The 15583-nt window shown below is 42.8% G+C and overlaps 1 protein-coding gene across 3 annotated transcripts in view; it reads right to left on the reverse strand.

Annotated features, from left to right (window-relative positions):
• PLCH1 (phospholipase C eta 1) overlaps nucleotides 1-15583 on the reverse strand; it is a 216351-nt gene that overhangs the window by 26106 nt on the left and 174662 nt on the right. For all 3 annotated transcript variants that reach the window (XM_047728543.1, XM_047728551.1, XM_047728558.1), the window contains 3 exons: nucleotides 15357-15528; nucleotides 11639-11746; nucleotides 2412-2573 (listed from right to left, as the gene is read on the reverse strand). In XM_047728543.1, the coding sequence (XP_047584499.1) occupies nucleotides 2412-2573; nucleotides 11639-11746; nucleotides 15357-15528 (442 nt within the window). The remainder of the gene's footprint in view (nucleotides 1-2411; nucleotides 2574-11638; nucleotides 11747-15356; nucleotides 15529-15583) is intronic.

The following is a 15583-nucleotide window of genomic DNA, read 5'->3' on the forward strand; positions in this document are numbered from 1 at the left end:
ACAATTATCATATGATCTCACTGATATGAGGAATTTGAGAGGCAGGTGGGGGGTTGTGGGGGGTAAGGAAGGAAAAAATGAAATAAGATGGGATCGGGAGGGAGACAAACCATAAGAGACTCACAAACTGAGGGTTGCTTGGCAGTGGGGAGGTAGGGATAGGGTGGCTGGGTGATGGACACTGGGGAGGGTATGTGCTATGGTGACTGCTGTGACGTATGTAAGACCGATGAATCACAGACCTGTACCACTGGGGCAAATAATACATTATATGTTAATAAAAATAATTAATTAAAAAAAAAAAAAAAAACCAACGCTTTACAGCCCAGTTTATTAAAGTCACAGTCTCCACATTAGGAGTCTAATGCATTCTCATAGTCACCCAGATTGAATGGAAAGTAAAAAATAAAAAAAAGGGGAATGAGTTTTGTTCCAGCACACGTTGGAAATTTGAAATCCCTTACCATCTTACCTGAGAAGGTAATTGGCACTGGGATTTCTTCCATGAATAGCAAAAGAAGGATGGGTTTAATTTGTTTCTCCCAAATCTGCAAGACCTGCCATGGCCTGTCCAAGTGGAATGATCTAGGATGCAGCAGAGACTTCTCCAGAAGCATGAGGGGAAGTGACTGGCCCAGGTTAGCCAATGAGAGTTCATGAAGAATAAGAAGCAGAAATCAAGGTGAGCTAACCGAGTGAGCTAACCAATTTTACAGACATTCGTGTGGTTAAAACTAAGTGGCTGGAAGGGGAGAGTGAAGAGGAAGCAGTTTCTATTTATAGAAATCTTTAAGAAAATTCACAATTGTATGATCAATGGTAAGGGCGGTACTACTGTAATCTACATTTCAGTTGCGTCCCCAATATTCCATTCTGCCTAACGTGCAGCATCAGAGTGGCTGACCTTGGCACCACTTCCAGTGGTAAATTCTCTGGGATTAACAATCCAATATTATCCTATACCCTTGGCAAGTTATCATTCCAGCAGGACATGTACTCAGGGCCACGGTGATTAGGTTAGGGGTGGGTGTATGAGCTAAGCTGGCCAACCAGAGCTCAGCACAAACTCTAGAGAGTAACCACCAATGCTCAGTTGTCACTTTGATTCAAGCGTGGTCACCCCATGTGGTCCCTCTTCTGCCTGAGGATCCCTGAGTCCCAGAGGAGAGGCGGCAGTACCGGGGAAGTCAGTTATTAGAGCTAGCGACTGCCTGGATCTCCTCTAGGCCAGAATAAATGCCCTTGATGCCCTGCAGTGATAACATCAATAAGCCCACCCTCCTTTGTCCTTGCCCACTTCTGATACCTCTACTAGAAAGCAGAGTTAAAATCTCAGCTAGAGCCCAAATCATTCGTTCATTCAGCAACCTCTTATGAAAGTTGTACTAAGGCCCAGCACTATAACAAGTCAGAAAAATGACGTTATTAAGACTGGCAAGGTTCTTGTCTTCAAGGAATCTATAATCAAGTTGAGAAGACAGATATTTAGCAAATTATTGCATATGTGTTAAAAAAAAAAAAAAAAGAAAAAAACCTTCAGAAAAGAGAAGCTGTCACAGGCTACCATGAACAATATAAAGGGATAACTAATCTAATCCCAGGTCAAGGCAGGACTCATCTGGGGCATCACACTGAGGCTGGAATTTAAGACTAATTAGGCATTAGCAAGAGCAGAGGTAGGAATGGAGTGTTCTGGGCAGAAGGAAAAGAACGTGAGGAAGACTATGACGTACAGACAGCTGTGGTTGGTGGGACAACCGTGGGAAGCAGTGTGACAGGGAAAGGAGAAGATCTGAGAGGTAGAAAAGAATGCGATTGTAGGTCCTTGAAAGCCTGGTTAAAGAGTTTATAATTTATCCCATTCATAACACGAAGCTACTGGACAATTTTCAGCAGTAGAGTGACATGATCAGATTTACATTTTGAAAACATCATGCTAATTTCAGAGTGGAGATCGGATTGAAGGAGGGCAAGAAAGGTCCAGGTGATAGTTGGCGTTGGCCTGGATGAGGACCCAGCCACGGCCAGGAGAAGTAGATGGATGGAAGACACGCTCAGGAGGTCCAGTCAGAGCAGCACGGAGGATGACGGGCTGGGGAGGGAAGGGGGGTGCAGCACGTGGTGGACTCGAGCCTTTTCCCTCAGCTGAGCAGGCACAGGACAGGTGAGCCTGGGACCACTGTCCTGAAGGTCCCAGTGAAGCAGTATTTGAGGGACTTCTGCCTCTGTCCATCTACTTTTAACAATTTCTCACATCATTTTGCCATGGGAGATTTTCATTTCATTTGAGCAATAGGAGGAGGGAAATGGAAGAAACTAGAGAATTTCACCAACGACAAATGATCAGAAATAGAGCATGAGGTCCTTTCCTTTTTCCTATCGAAGGACAAGTACAAGAGGGAACTGGGTACCTGTTTCAGGTGTGCATTTAAGCCTTCATGCGTGGCCTTTAGTAGAGCCCTCACTGTGAAACTATCCGGATCTTCTTTGTCTCGAATTTGAGATTCTTTTAACAATGACTCCAGTTTTTTCCTTATGAAAGATTCCACCTGATGCTCAGTGGTCCCATTATTCTGCAAAGAATTAAGCAATGAAAATTATTTCCCTTAAGAAACACAGAATGAGAACACAACCCTCATTCAAGCCAACATTGCTTCTTATAATTTGATTAGCTTTCAATTACCTGTAAGAAGTTAAGCACAATATGCCATTTTGGTCCCCCCCCCATACACACTGATCCCCCCAAATACTGATTACTATGATTATATTCAACCCTTGAGAACCTTACAAGGTCTTATCATTTTCATTTCAGAGACGTGGAAACTGATGCTCAGAGAAATTAAGTTGCTCAAGGTTACAAAGCTAGTAAGAAGCTGAGGCAGAATCCAATCCTTCCCATCATGCTACATTGCACTTTTAATAGAGGGAAAGTGAAGGACAGTCTTAAAAACTAAGTTTTCTGTATCTGCACAGGTAAATTTGAGGAAAAAAAAATGCTATTAAAAACATCACCTCCTTTACTGAGGGGAAAAGAATGCGATGGAAATCTCTGGAATTGAGGATTATTCTGAGATAAAAGTTCTTTCCTACCTCTGATCCCAATGTATAATTAAAGGGAACTCATGACTGACCTGTGCCCTGATTCTTCATTAAAATGACTTTAAGATCACAAATAATTTCAAATGTTATGCTCGTGTCCAAATGACAACTTAGGCAATTTTTAGGTGATCCAGAGACAGGGATTTCCTTGACGTCTTTCTTAGCATGGCTTTTCGGCCACCCTGCTCTGCCCGACCCCAGTGTCCCCGGCCTCCTCAGCTTCTTTCATGTCTCTCTAGATCCAGCACTCGTCCTTAGCTCTTCAGCCACCTGCTGGAGGCCAGCCCAGCCACAGGGTATGAAACCAGTCCTCTTCCACGAGGACCTCCTCCTACATTCCTCACCAAAATTTTAAGGCCTGTTTCCCACTAATACATTCGTTACTAAGAGGTGATTATATTTTTTAATTAATTTATTTATTTTTATTTTTTATAAACATATAATATATTTTTATCCCCAGGGGTACAGGTCTGTGAATCGCCAGGTTTACACACTTCACAGCACTCACCATAGCACATACCCTCCCCAATGTCCATAACCTCACCCCACTTCTCCCAAAGAGGTCATTATATTTAAACCCTGTAGAACCAGACAGTTTTCTGGTAATGCCTTCTATTTTCACAGAATCTAATAAAGGAAAAGCCATACAAATGACATAAGGGAAATTTGGGGGAAATAAGACTACATCAGGAATACATTGCTGACTTTCCCAGTATTAAAATCACATGCACGAATGTCTTCGGTATATCCAATGAACAAGGCACCTCACTTCACTGCAGGCCCTCAGGTCTTGCAGGAGGTACAAAGATGGACAAGAGTTGATCTGCATAGATGGCAGAGATGCTAAAGAGGTCCAAGGAACCACGGATGGCCGATGCAACTGCAGTTCTGAGAAGGAGCACGGCCTTCCTGCCCCAGTGACCAAGAGGTCCCCAAAGAAGAGGGGGAAGGGTCTGGGGCTCTGCAACAGCAATGGAGAGAGGGGCTTCCCTGTCATCCATAGCTCCTGCAAAGGTTTCCTAGAGCACAAGTTGCATGGAGGAGGGGAATGGCCGATAAAGTTGGAAATGTACCCTAGGGCTAGATGGTGGGGGGACATGAAGGCAAGAGGTGGGGAGTTCCTGAGAGCTTCTGGGTAGCTAAGTGTCTGAGTACAGTATTTTAGAAATAGTATTAACCTGGCAGCCTGTGCAGAAAGAGGACAGGGGCCTAGAGAGGAAAAGCCAGACACACTGGTTCCCGCAACCAATATGAAGAGCCTAGGCCAGTGTGCTGGGGAGGGATTTAACACAGAGGAGAGTTGGAGAGCAAACTTCATTTTGCATACAACAAACTGAACTGCCTGCTGTATGCCAGGAGAGAAACATGACTAAAACACAACCCCCCTGTCACAGAACCCTCGGCATCACGGAGAAGACGGACACACAAATGGCCAACTACTCAAGCAGGTGCAAGTGACAGCACCAGGAAGATCATGGCCAGACAGAGGAGGGGCACCTCCTCTAGCCTTGGGAAGGTGGCAAAGACTTCCAAGAGCAGCAAAAACCTTGCCAAGCCTTAGAAGATGAGTACATTCATTTTCTGTGGCTGCTGTAACAAGTTGCCACAAATCTGGTCGCTTAAAACAACCGAAATGAATTCCCTTGTGGTCCAAGAGGCCTGAAGCATGAAATCAATGTGTCAGCAGATCTAGACTCCCACCTGTAGGAAAAGACGTTCCCTTGCTTCTTCCAGTTTATGGGAGCTCCTCATATTCCTTGGCTTGTCAGCCTAACTCAAGTCTCTGCCTCTGTCTTCACGTGGCCTCCTTCTGCATGTCCCCTGCTTCTGCTGTGTCTCCTTTTGTTAGGAAGAAGACTACTCATCATTGGATTTTTAAGTCCCACTTGGTTAATCCAGGATGATCTCTTCTCCAAGCCCTAACTTAACATCTACAGAGACTCACTTTCCAAAGAAGGTCGCATTCTAGGTACCAGGGGGTAGGGCTTGGACATATCTTTTGGGGGACACACATCAACGTCCTACAATGAATAAGAGTTGAATATATGGCAGAGAGCAGAGTGACAGCATTCTAACAGGAGGGAAAGTGTGGAGAAAACAAACAGTAGCAGCAAGCACCAGTGACCATATGCATGTGGAGAAAAAAGCACAGGGAAATATAGAAAAAGCAGCTAACGCTGTAAATCACACTAAGGTTTTACAAAACACACTCATATAATGATACTTCATTTGAGCTGCCTAGTACCCTTGAAGGCAGCCACTAGGGTTAGCCAAATTCAGTCATGATACAGAGGCAGAAAGATTCAAAACTTTTCCAAACACACAAGCCTAGGAAGTGGCTGAATAGGGACTTGAATCCGAGACTTCCAGTTCAAGATTCTTGGTCTATTTCTTCATATAATGCTGCAGCCATCCTTCTAATGCGGCTACAGAAAAAGATAAATTCTTGAGTCAAATTAAGCATGAGCAGGCTTATGTTTGGACAACCTAGAGGGAATCTGGGAAATTTATCCCCACAATCCCTCTGTGGGAAAGAGCAGGTCTCACTTAAGTGCAGAAGGAAGAGAATTCTAGACGTCCATCTCCCAACACATAGGCTCAAGTGACCCAGAGTCCTGACAGGGAGCACATCCGTCAGGAGAACCAAAAGAGAAGGCCATGTGAGAGCACCCACCATGCCCAGGTCACTGAGAGGGCCCCAGATAAACCTCAGTTCCCTTCCCTGGCCCGGGGCCACACAAGTCAGAGATGGTGAGGAGACCAACTGTGGCCGCTACGTCCAGAGACGTTCACAGGCAGCAAAGCAAGGCCGCACACACAAAGGCCGACTGGCTGACCAGCGCAGGAAATAATGACGGCTTCATACAAAGGCTCTGGTTATTCACTTCACACCCTCCAAACCCTGGGTGTTGCTGAAGGGATGATATTACTGCCTGTTGATCTTTCTCTTCTCTGTGATGTACAGCACGAGAAAATTAGCAGCCATGGGGAACAAATAGATGCATGGCTGAGGTTTCATTAGCGTGTTATCCTTCGGTCCTGGAACCCAGGAGTGCAGCTGAAAGTAAGCTGAGACAGACACTTCACCTGAGGCCTGTCGGCCAGTGTGCAGCTGCGGCAGGGACCACAGCTGAAAGCCCCCCACATCTTGCTCTTTTGTTCCCTGAGCCAGCGGCGGTGGAAGGATGCTGCTGCGGGGAGGGGGGTGGGCGCGTATGCAGGAAGCAGCCCTTTAACATGGTTGGGAGTAGTTTCCACCCAAGAAGACCTCGGGGTTCCTAATTCCTGTTTCTAAGAGGTCAATGTGATCTGTCCGCCAATGTGGACTGTCCGCCCAAAATAGGTAACTCACACAGACACATTCTTGTTTTTTTCCCCAGCGTGAAATCTGAGGACGGCTGGAAAAGCAGCCAGCCTGGGAAGCAGCAGGAATGGGGCTGCTCGAACAGTGGCATTCTATTGCCGCGGCCCACTGGAACCACTGGGGAGTGTTCCAAAATCCCAAACCCCGCCCCAGACCAATGATGTGGGAATCTCTGGGCCGGGACCTGGGTGTTGGGATTTTTGAAAGCTCCCCTGTCATTCCAATGTGCAGCCAACGCTGAGGACCTTTACTTTAAAACAAAACTAAACAAAACACTGGAATAGCTCACCATCCCCAAATGCCTTTTTCCCTGCTCCTAGGCTGAAATCTGGAGACAGAAAGGATAACATACTAGCCACCCTTTGTGAGGGCCTTTCCAAGCCTGGTATCTCAAGGTCTTGGGCTAAGGAACAGCTTCTCAGTGGCTCAAGTCTGTGCATGTAGCCTGTCCTCTACTATCTCCCGTCTGCTCCTTTAGCTCCCCGAGAACACGCAATACTTAAGGACCAGCTCCGGGCCTCACATCAGCAATAATCATGCTGCTTCTGCCATTCTTATTACTAACAATATCTAATATTTATTGAGCGCAAATCATGCGTCAGGCATGGTTCTTAGTTTTTTACAGGGTGTGAAACAGTTGTTACGTGTTCCTGGATAAGGGCTCATATAAAACTGGTCGGAAGGCTTACTGTTTATGGGATAAGCATCACGTACAAGGTGGAGAGCTAATATTTGTACCTAAGAAGCTGGCTGAATATAGATTCACAGAGCACAAGAAAAAAGACAGCGAATAACTCAGTGAAGAAGAAAAAATCATTGAAGTCGAAATACAGGGGTGCAAAGTCCTAAGTCACACTGACATTAGAGGACCCCGTAAAGATGAATAATGGCGCGTTGGCCTCACTGAATCAAATCGGTTAGATAACTGTACTATGGTTGAAAGGAAACTGTCCCCCGTGTCTTTGAGCCATGTGGTTCTTTTTTTTTTTTTTAAATACATATAATGTATTATTTGCTTCAGGGGTACAGGTCTGTGAAGCATCAGTCTTACATAATTTATAGCACTGACCATAGCACATACCCTCCTCAATGTCCATCACCCAACCACCCCATCCTTCCTACCTCTCTCCCCTCCAGCAACCCTCAGTTTGTTTCTTGAGATTAAGAGTCTCTTAAGGTTTGTCTCCCTGCCAATCCCCTCTTGTTCCATTTTTTTTTCCTCCCTACCCTCCACAACCCCCTGCCTCTCAAATTCCTCATATCAGAGAGGTCATATGATAATTGTCTTTCTCTGATTGACTTATTTCACATAGCATAATACTCTCTAGTTCTATCCATGTCATTGCAAATGGCAAGCTTTCATTTTTTGTGTTTGTGTGTGTGTGTTTGCTTTTTTGGGTTTTTTTTTGTTTTGTTTTTTTGTTTTTTGTTTTTTTTTTAAATGTGAGCCATGTGATTCTTGAGTCACTGAACAACACAGTGGCTTTTCCATGGGCCTTATACATCATGGGCCAGATTGTCTCTACGGCTGATGCCACAAAAATCATATGAGGCAGAAGCTTAAAGGATTTAATTGATTCAACAACAGAGAGAATTTATTACACAAGCAAAAAACTTTCAGTGTGGTTTGAATCCCTTAGTTAGAAGTAACAGCAGGGGCACCTGGGTGGCTCAGTCAGTCAAGCCTCCAACTCTTGTTTCTGGCTCAGGTTGTGATCTCCCAGTCGTGGGATCGAGCCCTCTATCAGGCTCTGCACTCAGCACACAGTCTCCTTCAGATTCTCTCTCCCTCCCTCCCTCTCTCTTTCTCTCTCTCTCAAATAAATAAATAAAACCTTAAAAAAAAAGAAAACTATTTAAGAAGTAACAGCAGACCAGGAGGAATAAGAAACCCCGTGTGAGGGTCCTGCCTCCCATTCTGCTTCTAACCCAGGTAATGCAGGGGAACCTCAAGACCTGCTTCTGACCTTTGCACTTGCTGTGGCCTCTGCCTAGAATGTTCTTCCCCAGACAGCCACATGGCTAACCCTTCACTAGTTTCAGGTATTTGCTCTTACGTTATCTTCTCCATGAGACCATTCCTGGCCATGGTATCTAAAGTTTCATAAACTCTTCACATGGTACATATATGTGTCCCGACCCACACGTGCCCACACACACGCACACACATACTTTCTACACTCCTTCCCTCCCTTCTATAAAGATTCATTTATTTTTATTTTAGAGAGAAAGCGCGCGCGTGTGTACAAGTGGGGGGGAGGGGCAGAGAGAGAGGGGGAGAGAATTCTTAAGCAGACTCCCCGCTGAGCTCGGAGCCCACCTGAGGCTCAATCCTAGGGCCCTGAGATCATGACCTGAGCCAAAATCAAGAGTCTGTCGCTTAACCGATTGGGGTACCCACTCCGTCCTTTTTTTCCCTTCAGCACTTATCATTCCCTAGTACTTTCACAGATTACTTATTTATTTTATTTCTTGTTTATCCTCCTCTTCTCCCATTAGTGTGCAAACTTCATGAAGGCAAAGATTTTTGTGTTTTGTTTACTGACAGGTGCCCAACACCTACAACATGATGGCTGCCTTTCCAAAAGATGCTCAGGAAAAATGTGCTGAACCTGTCTGTGGATCTTGTGTAAGCCTCATGAGAGTTAGCGATCTGGTGTTCATGAATGCTAACATAAAATGTTTAGTTACTGCAATAATGCAGACATAACTTGTAAATCTAACCACATTCTGTTAACTTAAAACTGAGGTTAAGAACTCCTCTAAGGTAATTAATGGCTTCACATAAGGTATGCACTGTACATCCTCTTTTGCAAAAATGTGATCAGGCAATTTACATTCGACACTCAGATAAGGCATTGGAGCCCTGAGCTGACAATAAGACTATAAACTGATTACAGAAAAACACTTTGGCTTTCTAAACACAGCATCACCTTTTCTCAGAAGAGCTCAAAAATAGGGGGAAAGGATTCGAAAAAGTAAAGTAAAAACTTTATATATATATATGTATATATATATATATAAATAAAAATATATATATTTATATATATATATATATGTTATATATTTCCAGTAGAATATTTGTTCCTTTAGGTATATTCTCTCCTAGAGTCTAACAAAGAGATGCCTGTAAAACTTTACAATTCAGGTCTCTTTGCTTTTATGAAAGCCAAAATCAAAGAATCCAAACGAAAGATCCTATCTATTTTTACATAATCGTGTTCTGAACTCTCTACCTGTGTGGCTTCCTAGAAAACAACTAGGAGGCTTTGAAGATGTGAGGAAGCAGCTGGGTATTTTCACAGGTGAAGTGGGTGATTTGTTTCCATAAAACCACAGCCAACTCTCCTTTATAATTACAGATACTTAACATGAAAATTTAGGAGCTCACTGATATCAGAAGAAAAATTACATAACTGGGTGTTTTTAGAAACTTGAACAACTTGGTTTTTACTCAGAGCAATAAATGACTACATTGTGACAGTACCTAAATTTCTACTACTCATTTTCCCTAAAAATAGCATTCCCTAACTATATAACTTAGTCAGGCCTCTCTGTTCCCTGCTTTCAAATGAGAGACTACTCTGATGCTGGCAATCAAGAGATTTTGAAAATAAGACGCAATGATAGGGGCGCCTGGGTGGCTCAGTTGGTTAAACGGCTGCCTTTGGCTCAGGTCATGATCCCAGGATCCTGGAGTCGAGCCCCAGGTTGGGCTCCCTGTTCTGTGGGGAGCCTGCTTCTCCCTCTCCCTCTGTCTGTTGCTCCCCCTACTTGTGCATGCACTCTCTCTCTGTCAAATAAATAAATAAAATCTTTAAAAAAAAAAAAAAGATGCAAAGATAATGAAGATCAGAGACAAAAATTTGGTTTACAAACTAAAGCTTAAAAAAACAGAGCAGCATTATCCATAATTGCATATAAGTAATAACAAAAAGAGTAAATATCTGGAAGGGTAAAAAATAAACAATTTAATATATTAACAATTTCGCTTGTGTAAATCTATTTAATTTCTTGCAACCATAGCCTTATTAGTGGTATTTCACTGAACTAATATAAACTATTAAAGGACAACAGATGAATATAGATGGTAACTATTACTTTTCAATTCAAGCTGAATATTTCCCACTTCATCCCTTCTAAAGTACATCAAAGCCAAGAAAAAAGTGTGCACCAAGAGGTTGGTTGTCATTCTGCCTATGCCCACTTTGTAATCATGCTGGCTCCCTTTGATAACTACAGGAAGCCATATTAGTTACTACTATTTCAAAGAGAATGGACTGTTCTTAGCAATGTAATAAACGAATTCAGGGCAATGATGCAAATTAGAAGATTTTGTACAAAATTTCTACGTTTTTTAAGAGGGAAAAATAAGTCCGGATCTCTAGAGGAATACCACTTTTCCACAGAAATGAAATTGCAAAACCTGTAACAAACTAACGTGAAGGGGTGCTACTCTCAGGCTGTCAGGTGATCCTGACGATCATGAGTTGTAGAGGTGGGGGAGGGGCATGAAATCCTAAGTCGCCCCCCTCCCACCATGAGGACATTTCCTCTGGGTTTGCCTTTGCTTTAGATTACCTGGCTAAATGATGCTTTTCTAGGAAGGCAGCTCCTTGATCTAGGACAGTGTTCTGAAGCATCACACAGGTCCTACGCAACTTTATCTAAAATGTGGTAAATTAAAGATTTAGCCAAGAGTCCCATTTCTGGAAGAGCTTGGAAATCTTCTGATCCAAAGTACATTTTCTTAGGGGAAGGATGGGCATCCCTAGAGAAGCAGACACGTACAGCTGGGGCCTGCAAGCCTGCCTTAACGAGCAGCATAGTGGCGCTGCTAGCACAAGGAAGCAGAGAGAAGGCTAAAGCCAGTTTATTTCAACAAAGACCATGACATTTCCAACAGCAATTTAAGTTTTGACAAAGTTGTAACAGCAGAGGATTTGTCCCTAGAGGGAGGGTCAGACAGGTGAATCATGGGCATTCCTTCCAACTCTAAGACACAAAAATCCTTGAGTCAGTGAGCATCTGAGCATCTATGTGCCCAAAAACAAAGTAACTTTCACAAAATAACCCTTTTGCACCATGGCCACCACACTGTGAGGATTCCAACATGGCAGCAATTTTTACCCCAACACATTGAGGGGGAAAAGTACAAATAAATCTGTAACTCACGTAATGGAGCTTGAACTTGCACTCATCTTCAATTTCATCTGCGCTGTCTTCGTCAGAAACTTCCCCCTCCTCTGCATCATCCCCAAGATGATAAGGCAACTTCTTGCCCTGAAATGGAGCAACACACCCAGCTTAAAAATGACCATAGAGTAGATATGTGCTGTCTGGGGCAGGTTCACCTGACTGGAAGCATCTAGATCATGTGTCTACACCCTAGTTCCAAGAACATATAGACGCTAATGTCAAGCATTTTTGGCCACTAAGAGGGGATTCTTTAACACACAGGGATGGAGGAGGAAAGAAAGATGTTCAGATGCCTGGCAGCCAAATAATGATAAATTTCTAAGTATCATCCCAGACTGCTGTCCAGGCTGATGTTGTCTAAACTCAAACCCCAGTGACTTTTAGTATTCCCGCGCTCCACACCACTACTGGCCTTCTTCAGCATGCTGGATTTTCCCCTTGCCCCACTCCCTCCCTGCACAGGATCGCCAGCATAGTCAAGTTTGCAGAGAACTCTCTGTCCCTACTTCCTATACCTTCCCTGACACCCAAAGCTACTGACCCTGGGTCCTTAACAGTCATAGTTTCAAAGCTTATTATACTGTTTACATAATGAAAGCAAGATCTACACGAAGACTCCAAACTCGTGGGGCTTGGATTTTTAAATGTTTCTTCTTTATTTTCTCCAACTTACAGAGGGTTGTTTATAGGATTAAAAGGGTGAGATTTAATTTCCCTTTGTACTGATATATATTACTCTCCTTATTTGTACGTGCTATCTGCAAAGTGAAAACTATATGCTTTCTTTTTCACACGAACATGTTTAGAGATAGACAGATGCAGACACATGGATATACACGCACCTCTAATTCTAAGTAAATGGGCAGGATACCTTTTCATTTCCTCCCGTGTATCATTAGTAACAAAGTAGCTCAGAATTCAAGTATTTATGTCTATATATTAAGTCTTTTCTGATATGGAAGGCTTCTATAAAATTTATTTTTTCTTCATTTGAGGGGGCACTGTAGAGTCACTGTACTAATACAGGAGCACCAGAAGAAAGGTCCTCAGCTAAGCGGCAACAAGACATGTTCAAGAACAGACAGACATCAAGCTAATGTCCTCCTTCATTCATTCACCACCAACTACTGACTCACAGTCTCTGTTTTGGGCACAGTGACAGACAGCCAAGATGGACCTATACGCAAGACATTTAAAATGTAATGACAGCAGTTCCCTCTTTCGATAGAACGAAACCAACATAGTTTTTAAACGTAAAGCAGAGCAGAGCTAACAAATATGAGAAGTAACATCTGTAAGGAAGGAGTAACAATCCTTGAATGACAGAAACAGTTCTGATACCACAAAAGGGAAGCAAAACCGGAACCGTGGTGGGCACACAGCATTGAGCTGATAGGATAGCCACACCCAGCTTTAGCTTCCCTTCAGGTAAGTGCGGTGGTGGGTGAGGGAACAGAGAGAGAAAGCTGCCTGCTCCGAGCATCCATAGAAGCCCTAATTTTGCATTCATTTAAACTGAATTAAAAGACACAAGGGCCATGTTTTTCACCAACTCTTGCACATTTCTGGTTCTCAAAAGATAATTTATCCAGGCAGATAGGAAGAAAAGCAATGCAACAGAACGGTGTCTCTTAATGGTTCTTATCAACAGTTACAGCCAAGGGAAATTATAGAACAAATTAAGGCAGAACTTGATATGACTCAAGGAACGTAGCTGTGATCCAATTGATACAAACAAAAAATGCCCCAGTGTCTTTTAAGGGGTCTCTTTCTGATTTACAGTCTGTTACATATAGGAATTACCAAGAATTAGTTTAACCGGTCCATGACACGTGGAAATATTATGACACTAGAACCGTAGCGGCCGCTCAGCTCCAAGCTGCACGACCCTGGGAATGTGGTAATGACTCTGATTTGCAACTGTAAAAAGTAAGAGGCTTGGACCAATAGTTACAGTTTCTTTCAGCAAGAAGAGTCTACGGAAAATTACAAAGTTTGCTATTATTTTTGTTAAAAAGCCACTTTTTATTTGTTTTTTAGGAGATTGGTGTGTCTATATATGGTTGGAAAGTATGTGTATTATTATTATAATAATAAACAACTTGTCAATCTTTAAAGTAGTTAGGAGCCACTAAAATGGTGCCTTTTGAACCAAAGGAATGTAGGAAAATCAGTTCCTTTGTTTTTGCTTCGAATGGAAATGCATTGGTCTATAGATCTGGGAGATCTCCTTAAAGTCTGCAGAAAGTTGCTACTAGCAAATGAACCTTAAATGTCTTGAAATGCTCACAATCCACGCTCACAAACCCAATGAGTGCCCAAGATCCTCTGGTTCTGGGGCACCTTGGTGCCCATAAGCCCTAAGACATTCTATGACAAATGGTGCAAAGTCCAGTTATACAGAAGGGACTCAATTCATACCAAATATCTACCTTAGGTTCCACTGCCCAAAAGGGAAGAATTTCAACCAAATGGACTTACTCTGCATTTAACCTCAAGAGTACAGGAAACACGGAAACATTCACAAAGCTATTAAGGTAAAATTTAGCTTTTTAGCCCAGCAATCAATGTTTACCACATAAGAGTTTGTTTTAGCAAGACTTCAGGAAAACCGACCTTACTGTTATCCCTTACAGTATTTGAAGCCTTTATTCAAAATGCTTTCACACATACAAATGCCCGACGATAACTCTTTGCTGGATTCAGTCTCTAGTTCTCATTTCACTGACGGAAAAATAGGTTTTGACCAATTCCAAAGATGAGTCCTCTGCACCTTTCCCATTTGCTGCCCTCCCTCAGAGCCCCTGTTAAAGTAGTCCTAGGAAATTACACTGTTTGACTTTCTTCTGCCTCCTTTGTGATACTTAGTTTTTTTGGTACACATTTCTTTTAAGTAAAATGTAACCCAATTTGAATATTAATATCCTGCTGCTCTTCCTTAGATCTTTAGTCTTAAAATAATACGACTACCCAAGATGGATTTAATCCGAACACACAAAGTTAACTGGAATTACGTAAAATCACAAAGTCACCCATGTGAGATCTCAAAAAACTGTTTTTTCTGGCTATTCTGTGTATTAATAATATTCATTGCAGGTAGTAAATTTCTTCCCTCTGAAAAATCTGTTCATGAACTGTCATTCTATTCACCTACTGCTCCTTCACGTACACTCGAGTCCTGTGGGGCATTATGTCTGTGCCCATGCTCTCCGGGAAGCAAGCTCTTCTCACTTACATAACCACGGCTGATCAACCATAAAGACTATTGTTTGTCTGCTCATTCTTTCTTTTCTTTTCTTTTTTTGACAGACAGTTATTGGACCTTGAAGTGGGAGAGAAGAATCTGAAAGAAATGCTTTCAGATATGGACACAAAGAGCCTCCTCTTCCTCTGTCCCCCTGCACCCACACATACACCACGGTCAATTACTACAGACTAAAATAGCAAACATTTGGCTTACAGTATTGATTTTTTCACATCACAAAAACAAATCCCAGAAGATGTGATCAGTCAATAACTAGCTCTTTCTGAAGGTATAACTATTAATAAAGTGGAACAAGATGCATCCACAAATCTAGATGACTCTTCACGGATTGACTCTATTGTTCTCTTGATAAATGAGTTTTTATTCCTTAAGGGAGGGAGGGCTTCGTTGGTCATTAATGCCTTTGACTGCATTCCCTGGGGTAATTACCTTCACTAGGATTTTGCCTTTCAAACTTTGAGGGCTTGGGAGCTGTTTGGTCTCTCCTGTGTCTACAGATGACAGGTCCAGTTTGTCTCCAAATATTCCTTTCAGGTAGTGAGCAATCTTCCTCTGCTGCTGGACACTGCAGTGATTCTCAATGGACAGTATAACTGGGAACCTAAGAGGACAGCAACAGATTCTAAAGGCATCACATACAGGCAACTCACAGGGCT

This window comes from Lutra lutra, chromosome 1 (assembly GCF_902655055.1).
Source record: "Lutra lutra chromosome 1, mLutLut1.2, whole genome shotgun sequence".
NCBI lineage: Eukaryota > Metazoa > Chordata > Mammalia > Carnivora > Mustelidae > Lutra > Lutra lutra.